This window comes from Tachysurus vachellii, chromosome 18 (genome assembly GCF_030014155.1).
Source record: "Tachysurus vachellii isolate PV-2020 chromosome 18, HZAU_Pvac_v1, whole genome shotgun sequence".
Lineage (NCBI taxonomy): Eukaryota > Metazoa > Chordata > Actinopteri > Siluriformes > Bagridae > Tachysurus > Tachysurus vachellii.
The window spans coordinates 13,609,590-13,627,720 of record NC_083477.1 but is presented as its reverse complement, the minus strand read 5'-3'; the positions used below and the strand labels follow the sequence as shown (position 1 = coordinate 13,627,720).

Below are 18,131 nucleotides of genomic sequence, written 5' to 3'. Positions count from 1 at the left end.
AAGGACCAAAAAATGATTGATGGTTAGCTGAGTGCAGGTTAAAACAGCACTGATGGCAACACTGAGTTTACTATTACTGATAACACAAAAAACAAAAAACAAAAACAAATTGAATGTCATAAACAAGCATAGCAGAAAAGTAATTAGAGTTTTTTTTAACGAAACATTAAAGACACGGATGTGAGAAAGACGAGAAACAGAGGATTGAATAAAAAAACTTATTTAATAAAAAACAAATTTGAATGTGACACTAATTTTTGCTTCCATAAATCAAGTAAACATGGCCAAACAAACAGCATGCAGCATTTGTTGTGATGAATAAACAGCATGCCAAATATAGCAGAACTCATTTGTTTTCAAAAATGGAAATAAATATGATGACTCATAAATACATTTAAAAAGAAAATTCGAAATGACAGAAAACATAAAAGCAAGTTTTAAAAACGAATGGTGCGTGAGGATGTTGGGGGTGAAATCCTCAATGCTGAATACTGCATGTCCTTCATTACCTGAGAGAGAGAGAGAGAGAGAGAGAGAAAGAGAGGCAGAGAGAGAGAGAGAGAGAGAGAGAGAGAGAGAGAGAGAGAGAGAGAGAGAGAGAGAGAGAGAGAGAGAGCATCACATGGTTGTTTAGCACCGTGAGTGGCAGGTCAGGTGGGCACGGGGAGGAAGTTGACACTAAAAAGGTGGAGTGGTGTACATTCCTCTTGACAGATGGCACTCAACACAAGCACTTACCACAGCAGGGGGATTTGGTCCACTAGAAAAAAAAGGTGCTGCCTCGTACATTTTAACGGTCAGGGAGTAAATCATTGACTTCATTTGTTCTCAGATCACATCTATGTTCTGCCTTTCCTTTACATCTCTTTCTCTCTCTTTCTGTCTCTCTCTCTCTCTCTTTGTGTGCTCTGTTCAAGTAGGCCAATATTTAAATAGTCATGGTCCCTCTTCAAACATAGAAATAATGACAATTAAAGAAAAAAAAACAAGGAAGTGTGAATCAATCAGCAGCTCCCAAATGCTGCTGCTTTTTTTTTCTTCCTGTGAATCACAATGACCTTTTAACACCTGGGATCCTGGGGCCCTGAACAAAACATGCATGTGAATTAAGTGTGTGTGTGTGTGTGTGTAGGGTGTGAAGGGTGTCTCCAGGTATTCTGGAGTTAAACTGAACACTTCTAAGACTTTTTAAGGTCACTTCTAAAATAATGTACATTCCATAGCACAATGCAGTGATGATGAAATAAATACAGAGAAATAACTAGTTTATTCAGAGGCAGGACTGCTTTCTTTCACAAAAGCCACATCATGAATGAGTATTAAAATGATGTAGCATGCATTGAGCTTCAAGGTCATTAGTGGAAGAGATATTAGAGTTGAAATTTTTAGTAGAGGGAAAAAAAAAACCCTTCGAGTTTAACCACACCACGTTTTGGCTTTAAATATTAATATAAACATCTGCAAATGTAAAATATATAACCGTTCTTCATAATAAAGGCATTTCAGTGTTCAACCTAGACTTCATGGACAAAGTTTTTGGACACCTAACCATCATTCCTATCTCCATTTTCTTCCCTAACAGTTGCCAAAAAAAGCTTCATTGGTATAGAAGAACTTGAATACTGTGCATAGATCTCTGACCTCAACCCTACTGTACTGAAACATGAACTGGAACACTGACTGCACCCCAAACCTCCTCACCTGACATCAGTGTCTTATTTACTTACTGAGCTTTATTTTACTGAGAAGTCACAAAAAATCTTTTTACACGAGAGACCTAGACAAACTACTCAAAACAAAATATAAATTGCCTCATATACAACGTGATATTCAAAGAACACCCACAAACACACTCAATATATCACCATAATCAATCACAGGCAGAAAAAAAGTAACTTCCACAGGATTTTTTTCTTGGCATTTCATGTAATCCAAGATTGCATATATACACTAGGTAAAAGCTTGTTGTCTATCCACATACCCAAGTACTTGTATGACGATACCCTTTCAATGAATTTACCATCAGATGTGAAAATCCCAAGCACCTGAGAAGACTATGAACTTAAGCCAAATTTAAGTTCAACAGAGCAGTCTGTAATGATTTAAAATACAATCTGAAGCTCTTGCACTACTATGGACAGAGAATAAGTATTAAATAACTGTGTCAGGAATAACCAGGTCATCTGAATACATGTGCAATTTTTTTATTTATTTAATTTTAGTTTAAAATAGTTTTTTAAACACTGTAACCCATGTCATTTATAAAATTAGAACACTAAATCGGGCCCAAAATTGAACTCTGAAGGACACCTTTAGTTATCTCATGTAATTCAGCTTTCTGGACTTCTGCATAAACACACTTTGTAAAGTTCGAGCTACAAAATACGTCATGCCGTTGTAGTTGAATGAGCAGTTGAATAAATACAGGTGTGATGGTCAAGTGTCCATAAACCTTTCGCAATATTGTGCATCTTCTCGTTTAGATTTCATTTTATTTTTAAATGACGGAGGCATGGGAAGACCTCCCTGAGATGTTATGAGGAAGTAACCTTGAGAAAAACCAGGCTCAGAAGAAAACTAATGGAGAGTAAATAATGTAAAGGTAAATAATGTCCTTTCGATAATGGTTTATAGTTGACATGAATACGTGTTACATTGTCAAATATCATAGTGTAAATGAGAATAAATATGTCAATCTGTGTTTGTAACAGCAGTAAAGTGGATCTCACCTCCTGCTGCGGCAGGCATCCAAGTCCTCCTGTAAAACGCATGCTTTCTTCTGGAGGAAACTGACCTGCAGCCAAAATACACACACAAACACCACAATAACTTAATACTATCTCAAATTCCTAAAAAATTTCAGACGTCTTCTAATACATTCTACTTTTAAATGATTGTATATTTATTTAATTGTTTATTTATTTATATCAATCCCACCTCAAATCAAAGTTAAACTCCTGCCGATTTTTCTTGTATGTGCTCGTGCCTTTATTAGATAACGGCTGCCTTTGCTTTCACAAGAGCGAGTGAACAGCAACTACTGAGAAACTAATTTCCTTCCTTCTATAAACATATCTCAACCTGTACATCAGCTAGATCTGAGCAAACTCGATACTGCAGTATATCAGCTCTCTTTGACAGCACGGCATGCTCTCTCAGGAGTCCGTTTTCTCATGAACCTGACCTTTAAAGTGCAATTCTCCTCTTAACTTTGCCTGAACTTTAAACGAGTGCTGGGGATTATTCTACCCAGGTCTTGTCTGAGATGAACACGCTCAACAGGAGACATCAAATGAGAGTTACAGCAGCTATGCATGTAAACACTCCTTTTTTGTTGGAAATGGGATTAAAACTTTGGAGTGGTTTTTTTCGTTGTTGTTTTTTCCCCCAGACAGTACATATTCCTTTTCTGAGCATAAGAGTCTTCAAATTTCAAGCACACAAATGTAATCCATTAGATGTTGATATTTATATTATAAGGACATGGAGGGTTTTTTCACCACTTTACCCAGCACAGATTTTTAAAATTTAAACCACACAAGTTGGCTACTTGTTTTTAAGTAACTGAGTGATGAGTCGAAGGTGTTGCACGCTACTCTCTTTTACCAGCCGATCTGTAATTCAAACCTAATATCATCCGGACATCTATTCCATTTATGGCTCAAGCCAAATCTTTAACAAAGGCTACAAATTCAATTTCCTGCTTTAATGCTTTATTAGGTGATGCAAAGATGTAAATAAATAATACACCACTGATCTGACTCTGAATCTAAACTGAGAACTCTGTGCTTGTTGACAACTGAATTAGCTATGCAACGGTGCAAGCATATTGTTTTAACTTTAAGGGACAACGACTATATAACAAGCGGCAGCAAATGTTAAAAGTCATTTAAAGACTTCCTCCAGTGTAGTTCTATGAAGGTGACTCCGACAAGTTATCTGAATTATTTTTTAAAAAGTACATTAAGTTGCTTTCTTTAGCATCTTCCTCGTGTTTTTTTTTCTTGACATCCCCACAGTGTTGACTACGTCAAAGACCCATTGTGGTGTCCAGATCCACTCAGGTTTACAGGGATGAACCTATCACGAGCGATACTTGACATATCTGAGCAATGCTGCAAGCTAAACATAAACTGATCACAGAACAAGAGAATTGGAATGGAAAGTGAAAATTCCAGTCCAACGTATTTTCAGATTTTTTTCCCCCTCAACAAATATTAAAGCAGAACAAGGTCCGGTGTAAGTAATAAGTATTTGGCCGGAGCACTCGAAACCATTATTAATGTGGTTGCTGGGTATAATTGCGCATGAGGGAAGATGAATCAGACCTGGCACTTCAAAGCCCCATGGCCAAATTAGATCCATGTCTACGGAAGAACTCGCACTACTTGTTAGCTTCCCCCAACACTCGTCCTCTGAGGAATCAAATAAACAAGAGACACTCCAGTTCAAAGCTGCAGGGTTTTGCCTTTCGGTAAAGAAACAGCTGAGAGCGAGCAGCTGTGGCGGAGAGAAGAGAACGATACTATGATGTCAGACAAACGAAACAAATGTGATTATATTTAAGTGCGGTAATTAAAAGGACAAAGTGACATAAAAGCACCTAAGAGAGATCAGGAGATATCAAGTTGGACAGAAAATGCAGATTGTGTTTAACTAAGGAGGGAAACTTTTTGCCATTTCTTCATAAAACAAGTATTTTTTTTCATTAGTGATATTTTAAATCAAACTTCCATAACACATTAAAAAGCTTTAAAAGAAGCTAGTAACTGTTTGAAGAGATGCTTCTTGCCTGTGACTTGAGTGAGGTGATGGTGTCCTCCAGCTCCTGCCTGAGCTCAGCAGGCATCAGGCCTTTAATCTTTAACTCATACTCCTGGCGAATGTGTGTGATCTATTGGGATTGATGGAGAGAAAGTGTTAGATGTCCATAAGCTCCATAACAGCACCCCTTCTAGGCTGCAGAACACTGTGATTAAATAAAAAAAAGATTCAGCCAGCTAACCCCTCAGATGAAAGGGCATGCGGCATAAAACTTAAACAATTACGATCTTTAAACTCGGCTTTACAGGTTTGGTTAAGAAGGCACTCAATCATTACTAACAAATAACCACAGATTTGCTATAAGTGCATTATAGGTGCGTGTTATGTGTTATAGGGAGAAATGATCCTAATTATCTTTCTCTTTTCTGAACAGAAGCTGACTGTAAAAAGAAACAAACAACAATGAAGCAGCAATGGGAAAAAAATTCAGACACAATTAATATGACTGGAAATTGACGCGATTCAAAGATGAAGTAAATGTTTATCATACGTAGAAGGAAGAAAGTTTTGGTTCGATAATTGGCATGTATTTAGCAGTTGGTTATCAGTAGCATCAGGATACTAAGTAAATAGGGACCGAATCCTGTTTGGTGTCTAAGTTGTTTGAAATGTAAATTGAATCAAGTTCGTAGATCATTTCCTTGTAAGGAAATTTTAATGGCCAGTGTGAATGCATGCGCTCTTGTAAAACGCTGCTTGTGAAATGTTACACTGAAAATGTCTTTAGTATGTTCGGAGGAAAACATCTGTGTGAGTGAACTGAGTTCTAGATTTTTGTAATTAATCTTTCAACACACAACGAATGGATAGGGAGGCACTTCAAAGAAGAAGAGACTTTTCTTGGTATCAGGTCAATGTGTAGTGGACGAAGTCTTTTAATAAATAGCCAGCACTCCTTCTTCCATCCTCCTCATTTTAGATTTGTGATAAAAAACACCAGAGATAATCAATACATTTTTGTCCGTATGGAAAAACACGACGCAAAGTTGGCCAAGTCTGATGTATGTGTAAAGTGCCAAAACTTTACAGTAGAGGAAATCAAGCCTACATAAATACATTACTTACGATGCTTTTCCAAAGAACCGTTACCCACCATGGCATCATACTACCCCTAACATTACCCTAACCCCTCCCTAACATATGTTCTGGACCCGGTACAACGTGTACAGCCCTCAGCAGGTGAGAACTTGTATGCTGTACTGGCAGACCTGCGGATAATCAGAGTCAACATTCCGTGATTGTTTGCCTCTGATTGTGGGAGGCAGAGGCGTCGGGAGTGAGAGAACGGTATGGTAAGAGAACAGTTCTGCTGGATGACTCTAAAGGAAAAGAGCTATGAAACTGCACAGTGTGTCTGGCTGCAGGCCCATTGTGGACAGTTCTATTAGCTCAGGCTGTCTGGCCAGGGACTTGTCAGAAACTATAGCAGAGAATGAAGTAACTTCCTCCTCGGTAGCTGTGCGCAGAGAGCCGCAGTAGACTGAGTTGAAGTGCGCCTAGATGCCTGAATTAAACCAGGAGACATGAGCATCAAGAGGCAGAAGATTGCAAGACAACTGAGATCTCGTATCAAAGTACCGACTATTATATACGCTTCTGTATAGGACTTTAGTATGTGGTGTTCTATAGCAGCAAGTCACAGGAAAATGCCTAAATGTTGTTTAGATACAATTAGTCAACCATAACTATATACATATCTGTAATTAGACGTTTTTAAGTTTGTATAAACATGTATGTACTTTGGCTTTCAGGATAATTTTGGATATGTCAAGGATGAAAGCAGGAGTGCTGGTGAAATTAATGTGACCTAAATTAATACACATTGACCTGGAACCAAGAAGAGAATATATGTACAGTACTCTCCCTCGTTGAGGCGTCTCCTACGCAACTCGTTGTATGCTGAAAGATTATTACAGAAAGCCAGACTGATCAGTTATTCATGATCAGGGCTAAACAACATCCGTCATGCAATTGATGAGAATAAATCGAATGCATTTTTAACCTGAATTAAGACCTGCTATTAGTATAATAATATTAATTTGTGCAGAAATTGTTCTTCAATCGGTTTTCGACTGTTTTTATACTCAATTATAGTGGATGTGGATGAAGCATAGTAGACTTCCACACCTTTGTGCCTTTGTTAAGGTTATCCTTTTAAAGTCCTCTTTTTAGGAATCTACCACTAAGAGTAAATTAGCATCATCCGATTTATATAAACACTGCATCATGCAAACATTAGATGAAATCCCTCCATAACAATGCAGCATGATGTTCTCAAACCCTACAGAGAAACAAGTCACAGGGTTAAAAGCAAGATTGCTAAAGAGGAGAACTTGCACGAGGAGTAGAGGAGGACCAGACCATAGGTGCTAAATCCTTAACTTAATTCAGACCAAAACGGAAACCAAACCAAATGTTTTTTTGTGAGGTCTAGAGAGACAAAACAATCCCGGGTTTTAATTTTTGTGGTTAATGAGTTGAATCATGCATGATGGTTTGTAAAAGAAAAAAACTTTAAGCCCATAATGACTGCAACTGCACCAAGAAGAATAATCCCAAGCAGGCTTTCGTGGTCTTGACCTCAAGACCAAGAGACTTCAAAAGTTGGGCTCTTTGAATAATGTAAATCAATGGGAGAGCCAGACAGTGATGGTGAACTTAGTAAGGAATGCCACCGACGAGGCTTTCAGTGAGCTCCCTATCCGCAGAGATAACTATCCTGCATGCATAGAGGCCTTTCTCTGTTTCAATGAATGGGAGGCAATGACAGCTCCTGACAAACACCAGGGACGGGGGTGGAAGTATGGCGAAGGGTCACTTTGAGGACAACGGCTGATCAAACTGCTCTTAAGGCTTTTGTGCTTGCTGATGGCACAAATTGAACAAGCACTATACACCACAGTTTACCAACAGCACAATCCATCATTTGTAGTGTCTCTCTGTTTTTTTTTTTTTTTTGAAACGCTTCTCATTGGAATAGAAAGAAAAAAGAAACCAAAGAGCTCACTGTTAAAATGACACTATTTCATCTATATATAGCATTCCATTTGACTTTGTTTGGCACAGTGTGGTGCAAACCAGGGGTTTTGACAGCTGCCAACTGAAAGGAACAAGACCTCAGCCCTCGAAACATTCAAATAAAGTTTGTCAGGTCGTCAAGAGCTTGATGTATGTTAATGAAGTGAGGGAGGCTGTGTCGTGTGCTGGTTTAGGGGCTGTTTTATGTAGCATGAGTGTGTTTCAGGAAAGAAAAAAAAAAGACAAAAAGGCATGGTATCAGATGCAAGGGTGTTATATCAAAACCTGCACCCGTCACTTTTGTCACAACTGGAAGTAGGAGTTCAGTGGGGAAGTGGATGCTTGTTTTTTAAAATAACACATTGCTTTGTTATGAACAGAAATAGCTTTTCCTTTCAATGAGAGTATTATATGGAGAAATTAGAAATTAGACAAGGTGCTTCATGACACTTTTGAGACAGACATGTGGCTTATGAAGTGTTGGTCATATGGAAAGCAGCTCCAACACCAGCTTCAGCTTTGGAATGGGCTGGATAATGGAAAGTGACTGCATCCACTGGAGTGGAGTTCTTACAAGCTTCTCTGAACAGTCAAAATGATTTTAGGTGAGACTCTAAGTTTCAATCAGAACGTCTGGTCAAAAGTACCGACAGCAAAACAATCCAGCTTCAAGTTAACACAGTTAGTACAAAAAAATTCCAAAGACTTTAGAGATGATTTTCAAACCTTTTCCAGCCCGATGAGCAACAATAACTTTTTCTGAAGTCCTCAGAAATCTCCTGTGTTTTTGCCATGATCCACTTCCACAAACACACACTGTGAATATCAGTGTGATTCACGTAGACTTTGACATATCTCTGTTCTTTAAATAAAACAAGGCGCTCACAGAATCCTGATCGTCATCCAATTAACTGAAAACAGATGGACTCTAATTTGACATTGAAATCAAATACTAATCCTAAAGTTCCACATACTTTTGGTCACTCACAGATATATAATTTTGGGACATTTACCTGAATAAAAAAAAAGTACCAAGTATAATATAACATTCTGATTTGGTTTGATTGGGTTCACTTTGTCTGAAATCTTCTGTGACCAAGCAAGCAAACTCGGTCTTTTCCAAGGGAGGAAATAGTTCTTTGAACTTTCCATCGACTTTTTTTCCATCAACATTTTATCCCATTTCCTTTATTTTTTGGGTTTGTTGTAATCGGCAGTGCTGCCTAATAGGGGAACGCATAGACTAAATGGGGTAATTTACAAACGTCTCATTAGAATATTTTAGAATTTTCTGAAAAGAGTTGATTTTTCAGAATTTAATGTTCAGGATGTTCAAAGACAAATATATGATTTTAGATATATGGTTTAATTTCGGGTCTCACAACAGCAACATAACAACTAACAGAAAAAAAAACTTTGTATAATGTTAATGAATTTGTCTGTATAGCTGAGTGGCCAGGTTTAAGGTATAACGTCCACTTATTGAACATTCTGCAAAACAGAAATAAGTATGCAGTATGGTTGACATGTTTCCCAAGCAGAGACTCAAAAATGACTTCTCCTATGCCTGAAAATTTTAGGATCGTTTTCAAGTCTTTTTGTGTGTTTATTGAGTGGGGGATTTTACTGAAACCTGACAACCCACAAGCCCAGAAGCTTTCCACAAGCTGTCCTTTCAAGCTCCAGGTCTTTCATCCTGCGGGATCCCAGTTCCGACGTGCACACCTAGTTTAAATCTTTCTGTCAAGAAAGAAAAAACAAACAAACCAACAAAAACCCCAGAATAGTCTTTCTGCCTTCTGTCTGTATTTGTATTAGTTTAGGATGCAATCTGTTCAGTCCAAATAATATATTCATATTCTGTTCTTCCCTAGCATAAATTTGACAGAACAAAATATAATAAACATCAATATAAAACGGTGAAAATGAATTTGAGATCAAATTAAAACCATATTCCCAAATCGGCACTTTTATTTATTTAAACCTTTTTTTTTTCTGGAACGCTAAACCCAACCGATTAAGAGGTTTACACTCCCCTTCTCTTTAAGAGGAGATGTGTGTCACCTTGCACCATGCTTTATCAAACACATTTCAAGCCTAATCTTTTTATCCAGATGGGCACGCTAGTCTGTGCAGCACTGTATGAGGTTGTTGTGGACATTGTATGCCAAGCAGGCACGAAAGGGCCTGTGAAGAGACTCGCTGGAAGAACATCTGTTTGAAGTCTTGGCAGATAGAGGACTTTTTTTATACTGTAGATAGTATTACAAAGACATGTCTTGGAAGATAAACTGGGACAATATCAGCATGGAAAATAAAGAGTAGGCCTCTTCTTCTGCCTCTCTTTCCACACATCTATACGTGACAGAATACACACGCAGGCACATGCAGTGTGTGTAGGATGACCTGGGGAGGGATGTAGACTGGTATGTAGGTTTATGAGGTGGGAGTAGATGTGCTTTGCAGGCTTTTCCTTCTCTAGGTAAGGCTGGAGAATTCATTCGATAAAGAGGAGAGCCTCTCTCGTTACGTGTGTATTGCCGGCTCTGGGGGTGCGCGAAGAAAACACACAATAGTATCAGAAGACAATAAGGAAGGAGTTGGGAGCTATTTCAAGCTCAAGGGATCGTGTTAATGCTATAGATCACCTCCTTCACACAACATGCAGATGCTATAGGCATTCTAGCCAATTTGAGTGATGACCCTAATTATTTGGTGTCTGGACTATGCTTGCTATAACTCATCCAGAAAAAGTCAGTGATCTATTAGTGTTCCCTTAGATAAAAGGAATTTTTGGTGCTCCATGGAGCAAGGAAGATGCCAATTCTCTGCAGCTGCTGTGAAGTGTGAGCCAGATTCTTGTTCAGCAGATGCTCCGCTGTTCTCTGCAAAGGCATAAGAAGTGTTCGAGACGGCAAGACGTGCTTGCTGCAGCTACAGCAAAAACGTTTGCCACAACATTATCAATAGATCTCCTAATCTAATAATTAGTCTAATTTATTCTTCTCCTGCTGTGTGTCAAGGTCAAAGTGGCCCTGTTATTAGCCGAGCGTTCCTCTGAAAACAGAGCCGGCATTTTTGCCCTGGGGTGCCGTCTCTTGAAGCTGGTTCTTAAGTAATGTAAGGAATGTACGTGGGCGCATATCAGTGACTTTGAGCAAGGCCCTCATCTGGCCCTGTGTGACTGAGTGGTGGAGGTGTGTTTGGGAGTAATGAGCTTTGGGAGTCCCTGTAGTTTATAAAACGCACCTGTTCCTGGGTCTCCAGCTCGCGGCTCATGAGTTTCTTCTCTGCAGTGCGTAGTTGCCTCTGTAAGCTCTCCACCCGCTCCTGGAGAGCCTGTAGAAAGGGATGAACAAAGTGGGAGAAGACAAAGAGTCAGAAGCAGAGATGTGACTGAAATCAAGAGCAACATCAAACATTGTCTGCATCACCTTTCAACAAAGTTTAAATCTGGTTGAAAGAAAAATACAGATTTTCGGGAGAAAAGCGCACATCTGCCTTTCTTCTCACAGAAAAAAAAAAATAAGAAAAAAGAAAAAAGAAAAAAAAAAAGAAAAAATCTGAAATGCATTTTAAGAAAAATGACTCATTTTCTAATGTTGAGGCCACGTAACAGCAGAACAGATCAACGATTTCTCTCCAGCTCAACACCTACAATCAATAGCAACACAAAGACAGAGCGTGGTTCCCGCCTGGCACATTGAACCAGATGTTTCCATCACACATTTGTACTCTTCGCTTTGGATTCCGCCCCACAAAAGCAGAGGCAATAATGTGTTCCGTAAAGAGAGGACTGTCCTCTCATATGGCATTTCCACAGTGTTATGGGGCTGGTGCTTGGAATGGAGATGGATTAGAATGTTTTGTTTTTATTATTATTTTTTATTCCTTATTAGTGAACAGTTGATAACTTTTGTGACACTTCATTTAAAAAATAGAATGAATTCCTTGGATACACTTTTAGGACATACAGTACAAATATAGATTTGTAGATAAATAAAGATTTATAAATCAAATGCTCTGGTGTCACCCAGATGAGAATGAGTTCTCTTTTGTGTCCGCTTCTTCTCCAGGTTTCTCACATATTGTCTAAGGAAGTTTCTTCTTTCTTTTTGGAAATTTATAAATGTATAAATGTACAATTTCTATCCTCAACTGATATATTTCTGTACAGCTGCACTGGGACAATGTCCATTGTTAAACGCACTATAAGAATAGTTTTTTTATTGAGTTAGAGATTACAGTATTACATGAGCCTAACTGATAGTACCTCCGCGTCCTTTCACACACTCATTCAGGAATAACTGCTACTGTATCCACCGACTATTTAACTTTCCCTTAAAAAAACATCTGTCAATCGTGGTGCAGGTTTCAATTTGTATTGAACGCACTGTATATAACGCACTGGATTTTTCTTTTAAACCCACTGCCATTGCTGTTTTTGTGACTTTTGTCATGTGCTTATATAAAAAAATCTACTCTAATTTGAGAACATTTGTGTACAAATCAAATTTGAAAGCTATGTAAGATGTTAATTATTAAAGCCAAGATGAGAAATCATGCTAGACATGCGCAGTCAGTGTGCTGAACGAAGGCATTCTTATTTTACGCAGCAAGTATAAACCCAAACTAACCTGGACAACTGACCACGAACTGCGCTTTGAAAACCCTCTGGGCTGGAAAATTTCTACCAGTGTCACCTTTATTATAATAAACAGCCCACAGCTCCCAGCAGGGTAGCATGCCTCAGTGATGGCAAGTTCCAGACAGTGCTGCTGTCGCACTGCTTCCTGGAAACCTGCTGGCAGTCATCAGTAGCAATCCTTTTATGTGGTTTTCTCTGGACTGATGAAGAGAGCCAGTTCAAGCTTGAGAGAGGACGAAAGAATCTTAAAGATCTTAGAGAAGATGGTCATTCTCAGCCTGTAGAAACACAACCTTTGAATGATTCATTTTTTCTGGTACAGTATGTGTAGGTCCTTTAGTAGCATTGTGGTTGTTTTTGAGCCATAAGAGGTTCTTACTAAAGCGTCCAAAGTCATCAGCAAGACTGACAGCTTCTTTTAAAGCAGATTAGTGGTTTTTGCTTGTTTCAGATGCATGTCTTATCTGTTCTTGTTGGGCTCTGGCCTGCACTTACTAGCCCTCCATTTTATAAGCCTCTAATACAATCGTGTGTCCGTATAGATACATCATCTCTACTTCTCTTTCCTTGTTTCCCAAATTTTTCATTTACAGGCTGGAAAAAGGTGCAGCAGCCATACAGCTGTTGTTCCTTTTGGTGTGAAGAGAGAATTTGCTATGGAGAACATCTCAAAACAGGGTCCAGATGGCCAAGGTGATATGCTTTTTATCAGCCTGCCAGTGTGGGATCGATCTCAACAAGCAGTAAATAGGGAAGGTTCATTTTCCTGGAGGGGGTGGTATTAGGGTGTATACAGTAGAGAGAGAGAGAGAGAGAGAGAGAGAGAGAGAGAGAGAGAGAGAGAGAGAGAGAGAGAGAGAGAGAGAGAGCGAACGAGAGAGAGTGTGTGTGTGAGAGAGAGAGAGAGAGAGAGAGAGCGAATGAGAGAGAGTGTGTGTGAGAGAGAGAGAGAGAGAGATAGAGAGAGAGGGAGGGGCTGTGGCTGTGCTTTATTCTCACCTGTTCTCCAAAAGGTTGGTTTAACACTGTTTATTCTCTGAAGATTTGGGCAAGACACTCAAACACACACACGCACACACATGCGCGCACACACACACAATATATATATATATAAATGTAGTACACCTGTACAGACCTGCAGGAATGCTAAGATTCAAGTGATGAGATTTAAAAGGCTTCAGACACCCCTCACCCCTTCCACACACACACACACACACACACACACACACACACACACACACACACACAAAACAAGGTGAGATTCAAGTAGCCTTTTCTGGGTGGTCCTTCTGTAAAGATAAGGCATGTTTCCATTGGGGGAATGGGGGAAAGAGAGAGAGGGGAAATACTCTCAGGCCCTTTTATCCCCTACTACATAGGTTTAGGTTTTTAGCACTAGATTTTGCCTCATGCAAAAAAAAAAAAACTTCTTGCAGCATTTGTTCTCTAAAAAAGTGTCCTATAGATCCTGTACGACTAGTAGATCTGCAGTTGCTTCTTGTAATGTGGATGGGTTGATTGTTAAAAGTTCATCTGCAGTAGATGACCCTTCCCACAGCTTTAAGAAAAAAAAAACCCATGCCCTTAAATACACACATTAATGCGAGCGGATGAGCGTACCACCGGAGCCAAGCTATTAGTGATGGGCAACTTGATGAAAGTAGCAGTCAATCAAACACGTAAGGAAAAGCCAGTTTATTACTTCTATTCCACACAGCTACTGCGACAACAGCTGTACGTCTCTAAAGACAGCTGCAATCTCTGATGTTTGGATTTGCGAAATGACAAAGGACGGGGATAAGAGGAGTCCAAGAGCGCGAAAGAAAGAGAAAGGAACAGCAAAAGAGGTGGAGGGTGCTGGAAGAGATTTAAAGGTTTGCTTCATTTCTCCCTTAGCACAGCTGGATATAAAGGAGGGATTGGGTTTGTGTGTCTTTAAAGCTTTCTTTCTTCCTTCCCTCCTTGCTCTCTCTTTGTTTTGTTCTCTGCGGTGGCTCCGGTGCTGTGAAGGCCGCTTACATGCCTTGCCTTTCAAACAATAACAGTTCAATACCTCCCTCCTCCCCCCAGCTTCTCCCGCCAAGGCCTGTCCATGCCAGCACGTCCTTTAGAAATCCTTGAACAGACTCAAAACACAAAAGACAGTTTGTGGCGAGAGAGGGGAAAAAAAAGTGACTATGTATAGCGTGATATAATTAAAGTAGACCTGATGCTATAAAGCTCTGCACCAGAAAAAGGGAAAGAAAAAAAAAAGTAGAGGAAACATATTTCTGGCTTTTCTGTTATACTTGAGCCAGCATGTAACATGTAGAGGGGATTTTTTTTAGAATTAGTTAGAAAAGAAAAAAATGGGAAGGTGTGGTGGTTGATCCAAGCATTAAGTGACCGCAGAAATGAATGAAACAGGCTGCACAGTGTGCTATTGTCCTAGAAAAACAGAGGAAGAGAGTGACAAGTTTCGAATCTTTTCTAAAGCAGGATGCTGGAATGTTATCTTGTGCTACTTCCTGTGAAGTTCAGGCATCGTTCTTTGGGGGGGAATTGCCTTGAACACTCATCACTCTTCAATTATCTCTTTCCCACACCCCCACAACACATGGCAGGCTCAGATCCTTGTGGAGAACGTCGCTGTTAATCGCTTGGGTCTGTTTTTGAGGTTGGAAAAACAAACAAGTACAGTGACTGGAAAACAGTCACACTGCATTTTGGGATTGATCCACCTGCCTGTCTTTATGAAATATGTGTTTACATCAAGCTAAGAAAAAGAGAGATGTGATTGCTGGTTGGGGTAAAAATTTATACATAGAGTTTACATGTTCTTCCCATTGTTTGTGACTTGATCGCTTAATCCTTTGAACAATTCCAAAAATTTGAAGTCATTCCAAGATTACATGTAATCCACAAATGGTTGGGTAACATTACAAGAGCCAGAGATGCCCATCAACTGGGACAGAACAAAAATTTTGACAGAAACAAGTCTAAGAATACAGCATATTAATGTAATACATATAGTAAACCAGCAGCTTTGGTACAACACGTTTAAAGTGAACATTAACAGAAACGCTTCACTTTTTTTAAATATATATATATTTCTTTTCAACCTCTATGAAACAGTGAGCTTAAGAAGTTCCAACTCCTCATTGCCCCGTGTTTGGATATACTAATATATCAATAACTTGGAATATAAAGAGTTCATAATATAATAACACTTAAACTGTATGCTGTCTGTTTCAGAAGGGGGCACATTTAAACAAATCAGTGAATGAATCAGAATGAATCATTTTACTGAATGGATTCAAATGTACTGAGTCATTAAAGACTCCAGAAAGCATACTCTTAATTACACGCAATTGGTTATAATACTAGTGAGTTGAGATAAGCCAAGTGGCTAAAGTTAGACCACTGTTCATATGGTTAAACAAAGCTGGATAAATAATAAAGCTGCATCCTATCATGCATCATTACTAATTTGAGTGTGTGTTTGTGTAAGTGTGTGTTGCTCGCCAGAGCCTTACTCCACTGGCTGAACAGTGCTGCACAGTACATCATTCACAGTAGCAATTACACTACATCTCTCTCTCTGCTCTCTTGTGAAGGCTCGAGTTGGGGGGCAGGCAGCCTTTTCTTTTCTCAAATCTGTGAGTCAGAGCTACAGTGCATGTCAGGACACATTTTCAGCTCAGGCATGCTTGAACCGGAGTCTGTCTTCCCACAGCTCCACACTACAACTGCCTAAAGGAAGCTGAATGTGACCCGAACCCCGTCAGCTACCATCTGCCTGAGCAGACATGTGGGACCCGTCGGATTACAGAGACTCCTACTGAGTCATAGTTTACAGTGCACCGAGGAGAAGCACATCAGTGTGTGAGATAAAGTGGGAGGTGTGTGTGTGTGTGTGTGTGTGTGTGTGTGAGTGTGTGAGTGAGTAAAAATGGATTAAAAGAAATGGGTAATGAGAGTGATTTATAAGAGAAAGCAGAGGATCTCTGTTCTCAAATCTATAATATAAAGGAGCACATTCCACAATGGCACAAAACCAGAGACAGATTATTCTACCACTGTATCTGTAATGACCAGATTTTGGGTCATTTATAAACAGCATTTTACAAGCAAAGATCAATCTATCATATGCACATGATCATTTTCCCAGGAAAGACTTTTCCCTTTACTCAGTGTATTTTGTAGAATTTAGGTTTTAACCACTTGAGTTCATTTTACTTGTTGATCAGTTTGGAAGAGAAGGAAAGTTGTTTCACTTCCAAACTGTCCAATTTCCAGTCGTTGTTACTCCACATTGATATTCCACCTGCTACTGATTCACTGTTCCAGTGTTGTGTATCAGTGTGTGGACAATATTTTTGTTGAGTTTCAGTTTGGTTTTCACTGTTATTGTAGAACATTCAGGTGCATCAATTCTTTCTGTTTTTTTTTTTGGTACATTTTTTTATGCTGTCAGTCATGTATATGAAATTATACAGTCAGTTTCAATTGACAGCGATTCATGTACAATTGTTACTTATTAAATCAGTTAATACTTCTAATGATTTATCTAATTTTTATATTTTTGTAAAGCTGCTATTTGACAAAATCTATTGTTTTAAACAAATGCTATAGAAATAATTCTGAACTGAATAAATAATTTTAGTTTTTCCCCTAAAAAGGCACGTTTTGCCTTTTAAGTACCATTTTTGTACCACCAAGTATGGATGCTGTTATTACATTTAAGAAACCCATGATTTGAATCGTTCACCTTAAAGGAAGGAAAGGAAGTAAAAGCTTCTGTAATTTAACTTATTACAGTTCAATAAGTTAGCTTATTTGTGCACACTTCCAGTAAACTCATAAAAGTCCATGTGTTAAATGGGGTAACAATCATCTGCCTAAACCTGAGAGACTTAACCTTCTCTTACCTCATCATATCTTCATGATTCACAATATCTAACATTTTTGACAGATAATTCTTTTCTTTTATCAGATTATCTGACATACAGTTGCAATAAACAGCTGGGCTAAGAAGCAGACATCAGCCTTTCAAAAGTGGGATGTCACCATGGTTATTTAATCAAACGTGAATGACAAAATCCATTATGAGCTTTCACTATTATTTCAAATCCTCATTTAATAGAAAATGTCTGTGCAAAAACAAAACAAAACAAAACAAAAAAAACTTTTTTATGTACAATTTTCAATGGCGTTCATTAGGGAATGTGTGACAATGAGTGTGTCTTGATGCACATGTAGGGTTCTTCTTGAAGTTGAGACCTTAGCCGCTCTACCTTTGTTGCTTTACTTTCTTCAACATTTACCTGATAGTTTCCAAGAAGTTTGTACAGCATGAACAAAATTGGCATTGTTGGAATTTTTCTAGCATGTAAAATTCTTCTTCTTATTATTAAAACAGTACCATAATAATTGATTCACTTACGGGGTAGTGGGTTAACACCAAGTTACGTCCATTAAGCAGTCTAAAGAATCTGCTGAAGATCATTGTGCATAACTCTTCCCAACAGCAATGCTGTCAAAAATACCACCACCATCACAGCAGCTGTTGGAGCTAGCTGTGACCAATGCATACATGCAGCCCTACCCAGAAGTTAAAACAAAAACAAAACAAACATTACAAGCCAGAACCAGTAGGGGA

At 38.8% G+C, this 18,131-nt stretch overlaps 1 protein-coding gene across 5 annotated transcripts in view; it reads right to left on the bottom strand.

Annotated features, from left to right (window-relative positions):
* Positions 1-204: 204 nt before the first annotated feature.
* Positions 205-18,131, bottom strand: part of cep112 (centrosomal protein 112) — a 125,912-nt gene continuing 107,985 nt past the window's right edge. For all 5 annotated transcript variants that reach the window (XM_060892879.1, XM_060892880.1, XM_060892878.1 and 2 more), the window contains 4 exons: positions 11,092-11,181; positions 4,793-4,894; positions 2,730-2,794; positions 205-509 (listed from right to left, as the gene is read on the bottom strand). In XM_060892879.1, the coding sequence (XP_060748862.1) occupies positions 506-509; positions 2,730-2,794; positions 4,793-4,894; positions 11,092-11,181 (261 nt within the window). In that variant the 3' untranslated portion in view covers positions 205-505. The remainder of the gene's footprint in view (positions 510-2,729; positions 2,795-4,792; positions 4,895-11,091; positions 11,182-18,131) is intronic.